At 43.5% G+C, this 13007-nt stretch overlaps 1 protein-coding gene across 5 annotated transcripts in view; it reads left to right on the top strand.

The window, feature by feature from the left end:
• Positions 1–13007, top strand: part of cemip (cell migration inducing hyaluronidase 1) — a 403506-nt gene that overhangs the window by 270607 nt on the left and 119892 nt on the right. For all 5 annotated transcript variants that reach the window (XM_020618886.1, XM_020618887.1, XM_020618884.1 and 2 more), the window contains 2 exons: positions 2004–2195; positions 9598–9767. In XM_020618886.1, coding sequence (XP_020474542.1) covers positions 2004–2195; positions 9598–9767 — 362 coding nt within the window. The remainder of the gene's footprint in view (positions 1–2003; positions 2196–9597; positions 9768–13007) is intronic.

Genomic DNA, 13007 nt, shown 5'->3' with positions numbered 1-13007 from the left:
AAATAGAAGCCATTCAGCTTCTCTCTGTACTGCCTCTTGGCCACTGTAATGGCTTTCCTCAGTCTGTACTTTGCAGCTTTGTACTCCATCTGAATGCATGAGAGCGAGCATGCAGCATGTGGTGTACCTGACTGTTTATCCAGGGCTTCTGGTTGGGGAACCTCCTGACTTGTATGGTGGGAACAATGTTGCTGATGCAGGTACTAATGTACCTGATCACATACTCAGCATGGTCCTGTACGCTGACAGAAAAGTCCTCCAAGGCGGCTGCAGCTTTAAACACATCCCAGTCGGGAATGTTCACATGTTGGTAATATTTGGGGAGTACAGTCCGTAAATTGCACTGGTTAAAGTCACCTGCAGCAATAAATACAGCATCGGGGTGCGCTGTCTCTAGCGCGCTGATGACATCATAGAGTTTGCTGAGAGCTGCAGAGGGATTAGCTCTTGGGCTAACATACACAGCAGCCAGAAACACAGCACTATGCTCTCTTGCTAGATAATAGGGCCGGCATTTCAGCAATAAAAACTCTATGTCTGGTGAACAGTGCTTATAAACAGTCCGTACATGTCCACACCATGAGTTATTGATAAACACACACACCACCTCCTTTTACCTTCCCCGAAGCAGCAGTGCGGTCACCTTGATGTGCAGTGTGTGTTTGTAGCTGAATCGCAGAGTCTGGGACTCTGTCAGAAAGCCAAGTCTCGGTGAGAATTAGAGCACAGCATTCTCTGATTTCCCATTATGCTGTAAACCTAGCCCTTAGCTCGTACAGTTTGTTTTCCAGAGGCTGGGTAATGGCGGTCAAGTAGTGTGAGCTTTTAGCCTAGGATGGAGTCCTCCTTGCCTGCCTCCTTGCGTCTCCATCTCCGGTTCGCTCTCATGATTTCAGCCTGCTTGCTTGTGCCTGGTGCTTCAGGGGCTCCCTGATGGTGATGGTGGTTGTCGTTGTTGTTGTTGTTGTTGTTGCGGGACCAGACAATGAGTTGTGGCTCCGGTGGTATGAACCCAGTAAATTCCCAGTGGCTGTGTGAGTTGGCGATATCCAGCAATGCCTGTCTGTTGTATGTTAGCAGTGTATGACATTTGTCCACTGCAGAAAAAGTAAAAAACACAAAAAAGAAGAAAACGAAGAAAAAGCCAGCATTCGAGAGTGGAACATGCAAACACGTCTGCCTCGGTGGGCGCCATGTTCAGATGTTCACCTACAGGTGCTCAGGAAGAACCACATCTCCCAGAGACTGCTGGTGTCCTTCTATTGGTGCTCCACTGAGAGCATCCTTAAATACTGTATATGTGTATGGTACAACAGCAGCATATTTCAAAAGTATGAAGTTTAGAAAACATCTGAATAGAAGCATGAATGTCCTTGAAGAGATAAACATTTTGATAGCTGTTTAATGTAGGATCCATTTTCTATTGTGTATGCTGACACAGCAGAGAAGTGTTTACAGAGGTGTGTGGCTGTAGTAGTAAGGCAGAGAAAAGAGAAAGACAAAGAGATACAAAATGGCATTGCAGGTAGCTGCCTCGGTATGTTGGTGTATACACAGTTTTGTTTTGGTTTGTTTGTTAATTATGTGTTTGGAACAGGAAACCAACTCAGATTACTCAAATTAATTTTGGCACTCCAGGATGAAGCTGCCACAAAACAAACATTTTTTTTATGCAATTCAGTCAAGCTTGCTCTGGGTAACAGTCACAGAGGGCATTATCACCTCATGAATCCTGTGCTTTGTACATAAAGAGAGTTCTTTATGACTCTGGCTGGATGTTTGGCAAGATTAATAGGGAAAAGGGCATCTGGGGCACCTTGCTTAGCCTGCTGCCAATTAAATATACATATGATTCATATAGGCACACATGCACTGTGTGGGAATTGACATTGCCAGTGTAGACTATTGTTGCTGTGTTTGACTTTGTAAGTCTATATGTATATAGCAGTATGTGTGTCTGCTTTGCTGCCTTCATTTCACACTCTCACCATTTCCCTTTGTAGTTCGTCCACAGGCATCCATTTCCATTGACATGCTGTCTAATAGTAGCATCCTAGAGCTCACAGACCAACCAGAGGGCTGGAGATCTGGAGATCGGGTGGTGGTGGCCAGTACAGACTACTCGATGTACCAATCTGAAGAGTTTATCCTCTTGCCCTGCCCTACCTGCACACCCAACCAGGTCAAGGTCCAAGGTGAGAGAACCACTGACCTACAGTGTGTTACCATTATTACATCACCATTTTTATTGTTGTTGTTGTTATGGCATTACCATTCCCTATTTATAGAGTAGTGGACAGTTCAACAGCAACAAAATGATCACACAATTGAATCAACACCTCTCTGAAACAGTTTGAATCAACACCTCTCTGAAACAGTTTGATTAAAAACTGAACATTATAACCTTAATGAAGGAGGATGTATTGCATCCAACCAAAGAGCCAATATGTGGCTTGACACACAGCATCTGCACTGTATTTGCTCTGGTTAAGCAGCGGCCAGCCCAGCTGACTTGTAATGGCAGTCACCTCTGAGAGCTGGGTCTGTTCGGTTGTCTAACCACTGACACTGTTCTACCAACACTGTCTATCAAAAGAAGACTATTACCAACTCCAGTGAGTCTGTAGCTATATTAGCACCATTACAAGTTCTGTATGGGTGTAGGAGTGAAGGCAAATCTGTAGGGTCATCAGGTGGGTGCCCTGTTACTACTAACTGGTGTTTTGTTGAGTAACATACACCCAACACAACACTTCCTTTGCTTAGGCTAATTCAGGCTAACTGTTACCAAACAGTCACTAGCACTAGAAACATTTCAACTGCTGTTCTAGCCACCAAACATTTAACATAACTCACCAAACATTTCAGATAGTTCACCAGATAACTAGCCAGACTTCTACTACCTTATACATATACTGCATCAGAAACCACCATGTGTTAGTATTCATTCCAACAAACCAGTCAAATATCTACTATGCGCTCATGTTAGCTTGCTCATGCTAACACCAGGAAGTAGGCCTCAAGCCTGCTGCATTTATCAAACACCTGAGGCCTAGTGAAAAAGTTTCATTTTAAATTGAAATGGCAAGCTACATTAAGTCAGCTTTTCCTTTATAGCACTGAAAACTGAAATCACTTTAAGTGATGCACAGGGTTAAAAGCAAAGGGTGAGAGAACAAGATACAAGCTGAACTAATGAAAAAAGACAGCACGTAAAGCAAGCAGTGAAAATGCATCAGTCACACAAAAAGGTAAAACTGCATCATGAATCTGTTTCTTAAAATGGCAGTGCATTCTGGTCATGCTTAATACAGTCAGGCACCTTGTGTCCCAGTTAGATGGTGGAATAACAAAAGGTAATAGCACTTAGTTTGAGCTTGTGTTAATGCTGGTAGATCACAGCATGAAAAAGGACTTGGATCACGAAATATGAGCGACTGATTATTAGACAGGTTTGGAACTATTTCTGAGGTTAGTCAAACTTATTTGGAACAAAGAACAAAGGTGAACTATCTCTTGTAAACATTGAAAAATGGTTTGAATTTTGACTTGCCATGCTTATCATAGTTGTGTGCACTCACTGCTTTCATGTGCAATGATGGCAAATGGTCGTGTACTTGTATAGCGCTTTTCTATGCTTTACAGCACACTCAAAGTGCTTTCACACTACTTGGCCATTCACCCATTCGCACTCACAAACACACATTCACACACCAGTGTTATCTCCGGGAGCAACTGGGGGTTCAGCGTCTAAATGATGGATTGTTAGCAGCAATATGAATGTGTTCACTTTCATTTTGACCTGTAATTGAAGTGGCTTTGGTAGCTAATCTGGCAAAATTTTCAGTTTACAACCTATGTAACTTTGAAAGTCGTCACATTTTATATATTTGGCTCAATGAGATTTGCAGTGTGTACAGCATACAAAGTCCTCTGTCCTTAGACCCTCCAGTAAAAAAAGCCCTAAAAAACCCTTTTATAGGAAAAGAAGAGATAAACCACAGGGGGGATGGACACCGTGTATACAGCAAAAAGTAACATAGTAGATTTACAGTATAGACAATCAAAACAACAAGCGTCCAGGTGCAACATGTAGGATCTGAGCCACACAACTTCCTCTCTACCATGAAGACCTGGAAAGAGGATAGATTAACCACAGGGACAACAGATAAAATCCAAGCACACCATTCACATATCTGGATAGGAAGACAAATGCACAGAAGGAGAGAAACTTGATTATTTGAGGAAATTGAGTGACAACAGCTCACAAGTCAGACTTACTTTGACCACTGTAATGGATGGACCATTGTTTTTTTACCGTGGCTCTTTAGCTTCTTTCATGTGTTATTTTATGTGCCGATGTGTATGTGGATTTCCTGCATTTTGTACCAACTGGAGCACACAGCAGCATTTACTGCAACTGTATTCACCACCACACTAACCTGTATGTAAATGTATATAGAAACAGTGATAGAGGCCAGGTTGAGACAGCCTAGAGTTGTGTTTGGACTGACTCAGGGCCAGAGAAAAGTCTCAGCCTGCGTTCCGGAGGCTCCTGACTGGGCCCATTCACACTGATACACATATACACACAACACACATGCTAGTATCCATAACCCATACACATATTAAATACACAGACACTTGTTTTATTTCTTTCATCTTAAGTGCATCACACACAGACACCCCCCCATTTTTTTCACTTACTGAGTCTCTACACAGACTTACATTAATTTCCAGGAGACTTACCCTAATCTTAACCAGAACTGCTACTTACCTAACCTTAACCCCTTCACCTAACCAAATCTAACACTTGGCCTAACCTTACACTCCATAGTTTCTTTTTAATTTTTTTTATTGCAACACAAAATAACATTTACAGGACAAACAACATAACATAGAACATGAAACAACAGACATTAACAAAAGAGACAAGAGGATTATTAAATTTAGTTTATGTGTGTGTCAAAGTGTGTAGTGTGGCTATATCAAACTCTATGCAAGCTGTTATTAAGTAAAGTCTCTTTTGGGCCTTTTAAGCAGTCCAGAGGTATTTACGCCCCAGGTCTGATCCTTCTCAATATGGACTCCGAGAAAGTGGAAGGCTGGCACCCTCACCACACGGTCCTCGATGATATACAGTGGCAAGATGTCGGTTTTATTCCTCATGAAGTCGACAATGGCCTCCATAGTCTTTGAGGTATTAAGGAGCAGATTGTTCTCTCTGCACCACACTATCAGCCTCTCCAAGGGCTGATCCCTGTAGGTAGTCTCATCCCCCCCAGAGACAAGCCCCACCACCGTGGCATCATCAGCAAATTTTACAATGGTGTTGCTGTGGTGGGCCCAGGTGTAGTCGTGGATGTACAGGGTGTAGAGCAGGGGGCTCAGCACACATCCTTGTGGGGAACCAGTGCTGAGGCTGAGAGCCGTGGATGTGTTTGGGCCCACTCTCACCCTTGGGCTGCGTCAGGACAGGAAGCTCTTAATCCATGTGCAGGTGGGATATGGAAATCCCAGGTCCACCAGCTTGTCCGCCAGTTTGTTGGGGAGGATGGTGTTGAATGTGGAGCTATAATCCACATAGAGCAGCCATGCATAGCTCTCCTGATGCTCCAAGTGGGACAGCACAGCATGGAGGGCTGTGGCTACGGCGTCCTCTGTGGATCTATTTGCCCTGTATGCAAACTGGTGTGGGTCAGATGTTGGTGGGAGGAATGACATAATGTGTCCCTGTACCAGTTTCTCAAAACACGTCATCACCACTGGAGTGAGTGCAACTGGCCTGTAGTCATTGAGGCTGGTTATGTGGAGTTTTTTAGGCAGGGGAACTAGGATGGAGGGCTTCAGGCAGGGTGGGACAGTGGACTGGGCCAGAGACTGGTTGAAGATCCTGGTGAAGACTCCAGCCAGCTGGTCCATGCAGTCCTTCAGCACATGTCCGGGGACGTCGTCTGGTCCGGCAGCCTTCCTTGGGTTTATGGCCCGCAGCATGCGCCTCAGTTCATGCTCCCCTACGAGGGTGAGGGTGGGGCTGCTGTGGGGAGCAGGGTGCAGTTTGGCTGTGTCTGGTTGCTGCTCCTCAAAGCAAGCAAAAAAGAGGTTCAGCTCCTCTGCCAGCGAGGCGTCCTTCAGCCACACCGAGATTATTCCTGTGGTTGGTAAGATGAATCCAACCGGTGGTTGCCGCATCTTCCACCACAAATGCTTCACGCTACAGGCAAACACATTTCCAAAGTAGTAACATTAATTCACACAGGTTGCATTGCACCAACAATATCATGGATTGTTAGTATCCTGTTGCCAACCGGTAATACCTTACATGCTACAAACACACTTGCCTCAAGCAGTCAAAACAAACAGGTACTGTGCTCTGGGGGAATCCGGTATTGGTGAGCTGATCATTCACCGCCCCAGGGGCTTCACTGGCCAGCTGGTTGAAGGTGTCTAACAATGTTACCTGTTACTCAAATGATTCATGGTCTTGCTTTACTTGCCAGAGAAATCGATGTGCAGAAATTTGGACTTTTGCTTTATGAAAAACACTGGTCTGTTCTCCAGTGTGAATGGTGGCTGTTTTCCTTTTTGATGCTATTCCCAATCCCAGGGTCCAGGTATTGAGCATGTTTTACTAGATGCTGAAATAGAACAGAGACATAATTAATGTAATAGTTACAACTGTGCTTTAATCATTCACTATACTTTAATTAAGCATATTTAGAACTTAGAAAGGGTTAACAGTGTGCTTGAAATCATAGCTCTTCTGATAATTATATCCTTTCAAATCAATATTTGTTTAACTTTCAGGAACTTTTGTCTCAGTCAGGAGTGATGATATAGTATTACATCTTAGTGATTATATTCGTGCATGCACATGAGGTCTGGAAGAATTGTTGGCATATTACATGTCTACACACATGATCCCAGACTGACTTCCCTGGACATATTGTACAGTAGTCACTAGTAGTAAAATGTAGTAAACTGGGATCTAATGTATTTTATTCCTTGACTTTTGATGTTTTAAGTATGAGCTGGAATGAATGTGTTGATTTGTACATTGTGAGTCCTGGCTGTGCTGGTGGAGGGAGTGGGAGGAGAAAAAACATTAAACTTGTGGGTGTGTAATATTCCATCTCAAACATTGCTTTGATTTTATTTCATTTCCTGGCATCACTTTGTTTTTCCCAATCAGGATATTTGTTTTGTTCAAGATGTGAATGTTCAGGAGTAAAGGACACGTGGAACAAAGCTGTTATTATTTCTGTAACATACTTGGACTTGCTGTGTTATTTTGCCCTCCTTTTCATGAGATCATTTGTTCTCCTCAGCTTCACTATCATTTTGTGAAGTGTAAATTTGCCTTCCAAGGAACTACACTATGCATAATGCAAAATTCTGCATCTTTCAAACTTTGTCTAAGGACTAGAGAACCAAAACTGTGGAAAAGCCTGGATGGTCTCAAGGCTCCAAGTCCATCTCCAGAGATCTGGCTAGTCCTGAGTCCACTGTGCATAACATTGTCAAGACATTTACAGCCCATGGTGCTGTAGCTACTCTCCCTGGACTTGGACAAAAGAGAAGAATAGATGACAGATTGCAATTGCAATGAAGGATAGTTCCAATGGTGGATAAAGAACCTCGATCAACCTCCAAATTGAAGCTGACCTGCAGACACAGGGTGCACTCACACTATTTGTCACCATCTGAATGACAAGGGACGCTATGGGAGGAGACCCAGGGTGACCCACTGCTGACACAGAGAAATAGAAAAGCCAGACTGGAGTTTGCCAAAGCCGAGGAAGCCACAGTCCTTCTGGGAGAATGTCCTGTGGACAGACTAAGATAGAGCTTTTTGGTTGAGCACATCATTCTACTGTTTTCAGAAAATGAAATGTGTTATGGTTTGTGGACTTGCTTCCTGTTTGGTGCTTTTATTTTGGTTAGATTTCCTATCTCGTGTCACCTCACCTGCCCCAGCTTTATCCCAGTTCACAATTACTGTTCATTGCTTCCACCTGCTGCTCATTACCCCCTGGTTCTTCAGCCCATATATTCTCCTCCTTTCCCTGAGTCACTTGCTGGTTCCTTCTGCTCACCACACCCTGCCAGATTATGTACTCCTATAAGTTCTGTATCTGTCTCCTGTTTGTTCCTGCCCTTTATACCTTCAGACTGTTTCTCTTTGAGTTTTGGATTTACTTATCAATAATGATTCCTGGTTTGTTTCTTCAATTTTGTGTTAGTGTGTTAGTTAATTTATCCTAGCTCCCTGACAACTGTTTTGTTGTTGGCCTTAATCAGTATTTTTGTTACTGTTAGGTTCCATCCTTCTTGGTCCGCTTTACCGGAGACCGGGTCGCAGGTGCAGTAGCCTCCCAGACTTCCCTCTCCCCACACACCTCCTCTAGCTCCTCAGGAGGAACCCCAAGGCATTCCCAGGCCAGCTGGGAGACATAGTCTCTCCAGCGTGTCCTGGGTCTGCCCCGAGGCCTTCTCCCAGAGGGACATGGCCGGAATACTTTCCCAGGAAGGCATCCAGGGGGCATCCTAAATTATAATTGAACCCAGCAGACCCAGCCGATGACATCACCATGCAGGTGCTCAGGGCACTATGCGTCCAGCTTGACACCACCTGAAACCCGGTGGACCACTTGGCCATTTGCGGTAAGATGGATGAGCTCATTTGGAAACACCTGGCTAGCGCACCTCCTGATGACCATGGACATCCTCGCCCAGATCGAGGAACTCCGAGCTGAGCAGCAGGCGTATCTGGACACTTGTTGGAAGGACGGCTCCTTTTGGGCCATCCATAATTAAAGAGCAAGATTGCCTTGAGGAGCCGCTCCCATGTTTCAAATTTGCAAGACTGGGCACTGTAGTGCACTCTGGCCACTAGACCCTGGTTGGGGGTGTCCTTGTCAACAGCCATGGATTCCATCTGCCCTGCTATGTCTTTGTAAAATAATTCGGTAAAACTGATGTTTACAAACTATTTGAATTTGAATAAAAAATAAATCCATTATTCATGCTTGACTTCTGGATTTCATTTTTTGACCTGTATCCAAAACGACACACTCCCATCGTGACTTTAAAAAAAATAGTCATGAATGGTATTGGTAGTGTGATCATACTACAACTTCGAAAATAAAATACTTTATATTATTAAAGATATCTTGCTACAAGCAGTAGCAAGTCTGTCCTCTCATTAATTATAAGCTCTCTGTTCTTTAAAAACAAAAATTGGTTTTAAAAACTGACTCATCTTCACCATTTCTTTTCCATTATTTATCCAAAACTGGGAGCACACTGTCTTTGTGGGGATACACCACTCAGGATCCTGCATTCCACCTCCACAAAGTAAATGCTTGAATTTTACAAAAACATTGTTGTTTAAAGTCTCCATGGCTGCTCATTTTGCTTGTTTCCAGCCATTTAAATTTTAATCTTGGGTAAAATCGATATAATCAGAGCACCCCTTCCTAAAAACTTGCCATGGGCTCTTTTAAGGTTAGTTTAAGGGGCTAGAGAGACATTATGTCAATTATGTCCTGACAAAGATAGTTGTACAGACATATGTTTGTGTGTGTGTGTATGCAGGTAAGGCTGAGTTCATCCATATGGGTGAGGAGGTGGACGGGGTGGATATGAGGGCAGAGGTGGGCCTGCTGAGTCGTAACATCCTGTTCCATGGCGAGATGGAGCCTGGCTGCTATGGCAATGAAGCCTACAATTTCTTTGACTTTGACACATTCGGTGGACATTTGAAGGTACACTATTCTAACCTTATTTACAGAACAGGCAACCAGGTGATCATGTATGAACCACTGTCTGCCAGTAATTACTGTTGCCTGAAGATGAGCGCTGAGCAGTTAGATCTATCTGCTTTTTTTTGCAACAGCTACTGATGCCAATTATGTAATTCTTGACCTTGGAAATGACAGTTGACAAAACAATCTTAGGATTCAGTTGCTAGTTTTCAGCTTTAAGTCAGATTCATCCATCCATCCATTTTCCTCCACTTATCCGGAACTGGGTTGCGGGGGCAGCAGTCTAAGCAAAGATGCCCAGACTTCCCTCTCTCCAGACACTTCCTCCAGCTCCTCCAGGGGAATGCCAAGGCGTTCCCAGGCCAGCCGAGAGACATAGTCCCTCCAGCATGTCCTGGGTCTTCCCCGGGGCCTCCTCCCGGTGGGACATGCCTGGAACACCTTCCTAGGAAGGCGCCCAGGAGGCATCCGAAACAGATGCCCGAGCCACCTCAGCTGGCTCCTCTCGATGTGGAGGAGCAGCAGTTCTATTCTGAGCTTGTCTCGGGTGACCGAGCTCCTCACCCTATCTCTAAGGGTGCACCTGGCCATCCTGCGCAGGAAGCTCATTTTGGCCGCCTGCATCTGGGATCTTGCCCTTTCGGTCATGACCCAAAGCTCATGACCATAGGTGAGAGTCGGAGCGTAGATTGACCAGTAAATTGAGAGCTTCGCCTTACAGCTCAGCCCCTTCTTCACCATGACGAACCGGTACATCGAATGTGTCGTGGCTAGAATGTGATACAGACTAAAGTAATTAGACAAATCATCCCAATTTAATCAACCATTTAAAATTACAATTATTCTGAACAGAGTAGAAGTTAAATAGGTAATCCGGTAGTTAGGGAACAGAGAACAGAATCACTCCTGCAATGGAATAGACACAGTATTAATTAAGAAGATTGTCACAGAGTCAGTCAGTCTTGATCACAGGATACAGTCAGTCCTGAGTTCATTCCCCCTACCCCCAGGCCTGCGTCTGTAAGAGCACACTGTTTTGTCACAGTAGCATTCTTTTTCTCTATCTCCATACCCTTCAGGCTCACTGTTTTATCCACAGCTTTCTTTAGGTTGTTACATCAATTTCCGAACTTAGCTTCCTGTCTCCAGTTTTAGGAGACAACACCCTGAGATGTATCCAAAAACAGGAAACATCTTGGCCAAATTAAATAAGCCTATTGTCCAGCTCACATGAACTTAAAAGTGAGCACACAATCACTCTATTCTATTACATAATCCATATTAACATGTAACTTAAACCACTACAAACGCATTACTGCAGAAGCTACACCAATCCGCCTGTCAATCTCCCGTTCCATCCTTCCCTCACTCGTGAACAAGGCTCCAAAATACTTGAGGCAGGAGCTCCCCACCAACCTGAAGGGAACAAGCCACCCTTTTCCGACTGAGAACCATGGCCTCGGACTTGGAGGTGCCTATTCTCATCCCAGCTGCTTCACACTGCTTTGCAAACTGTCCCAGTGCACGCTGAAGGTCCTGGCTTGATGGAGCCAACAGGACATCATCTGCAAAAAGCAAAGATGAGATCCTGTGGTCCCCAAACCGGACTCCCTCTGGCCCCTGGTTGCGCCTAGAAATTTTGTCCATAAAAATGATGAAGAGAACCGGTGACAAAGGGCAACACCCTGGTCGGTCAGTCCAGAGGCACTGTCCCCAACCGCCATGCGACGTTGCAGAGGCGTGTCAGCCAAGACAGCCCACCAACATCCAGAGACATAAGGTACTCAGGGTGGATCTCATCCACCCCCGGTGCCTTGCCACCAAGAAGCATCAACTACCTCGGTGACTTCAGCTTGGGTGATGGATGAGTCCACCTTCGAGCCCCTGGCCTCTGCTTCCTCATCGGAAAACATTATGATAAGTCAAATCCTAGGCTATCAAAATCACAGAATGTTACCTTCTCCAACAGTAACAATTGCATCTAGTTTAGCTTTAGTGAACTATGAGGAGGAAATATAAATACAATTTAAAAAGAGGCTCATTAAGGCCCTCGGGCTTTATTATTGCACCTGCTGATTAACACATATAGTGATGGGTCAGAAATCAGTTAGCAGAGGCTTTTCATCGAGTACATAGAGGAAAAAGAGCAACCAAATAGGACACTGATTATCCATAAAGAATTTGAGTAGAAATTATTTTTGAATTAAGTTGGGTTAAAAAAGTTTGTACAAGTATAAGAGCAGCTCTGTGAAGCTACTGTAAATGTTAATGTCAGCATGCTAATGTGCTCACAATGACATTAACATGTAAATGTTTAGCAGGTATGATATTTACCATGTTACCATGTGAGGCTGGTAACACAAAGTAACACACACAAAGTACAGCTGAGGCTGATGGAACTGTCATTAATCTAGTAGGTGTTTAGTCATAAGCCAAAGTATTGGAAAATTGAAATTTTGGCTAGATGAAAAGATTTTTATTTGCCATTTATGCATAAACAGACAGTCTAGGCATATAGGAATTCTTGTGCAGGGCTCTCCTGGAGTCAAGTAAAGATGAAAAGTCATGTTGTCATGTTTGAACCAAATTTCATAGCAAAAAAAAAAAACTAGGAAAACTTCACCTACTGCCAAGGTTCCTAGATAAGCAAAAAACTGTAGCTTTTTGTATGGATGCTGAGTCAGCATCCATACTATGTTATCCTGGTCTTTATTATTGTATGTATTGTATTATACAGTACTACATTTTCCAATTATTTCTTTATTATTATTATTATTGTATGGATGCTGATTCAGCATCCGTACTAAGTTTTCCAATTATTTTTTTATTGTATGAATGCTGACTCAGAAGTTTTCAAAACTTCATACATTTTAAATATTCAGCTTTATTTTGAAAATCTTGCCCCATTCAAATGAATGGGAAAATTCTACTTCAGCTAACTTTCAGCTATTTCAGCTATCAAAATGTTCAGCCTTTCAAGGACATTCATATTACTATTCAGAAATTTTCTAAACTTCATACATTTTAAATATTTAGCTTTATTTTGAAAATCTTGCCCCGTTCAAATGAATGGGGAAATTTTTACTTCATACTTTCAGCTATTTCAGCTATTAAAATGTTCAGCTCTAAAATGTTCAAGGCCCCCTTCTTGAACCGCCACCTTATTGTGGTGGAGGGGTTTGAGTACCCGAGTGATCCTAGGAGCTATGTTGTCGGGGGCTATATGTCCCTGGTAGGGTT

Source organism: Monopterus albus, unplaced genomic scaffold, assembly GCF_001952655.1.
Source record: "Monopterus albus unplaced genomic scaffold, M_albus_1.0 scaffold210.1, whole genome shotgun sequence".
Lineage (NCBI taxonomy): Eukaryota > Metazoa > Chordata > Actinopteri > Synbranchiformes > Synbranchidae > Monopterus > Monopterus albus.
Note: the sequence above shows the minus strand (reverse complement) of the source record. Positions and strands in the feature narration are given on the sequence as shown.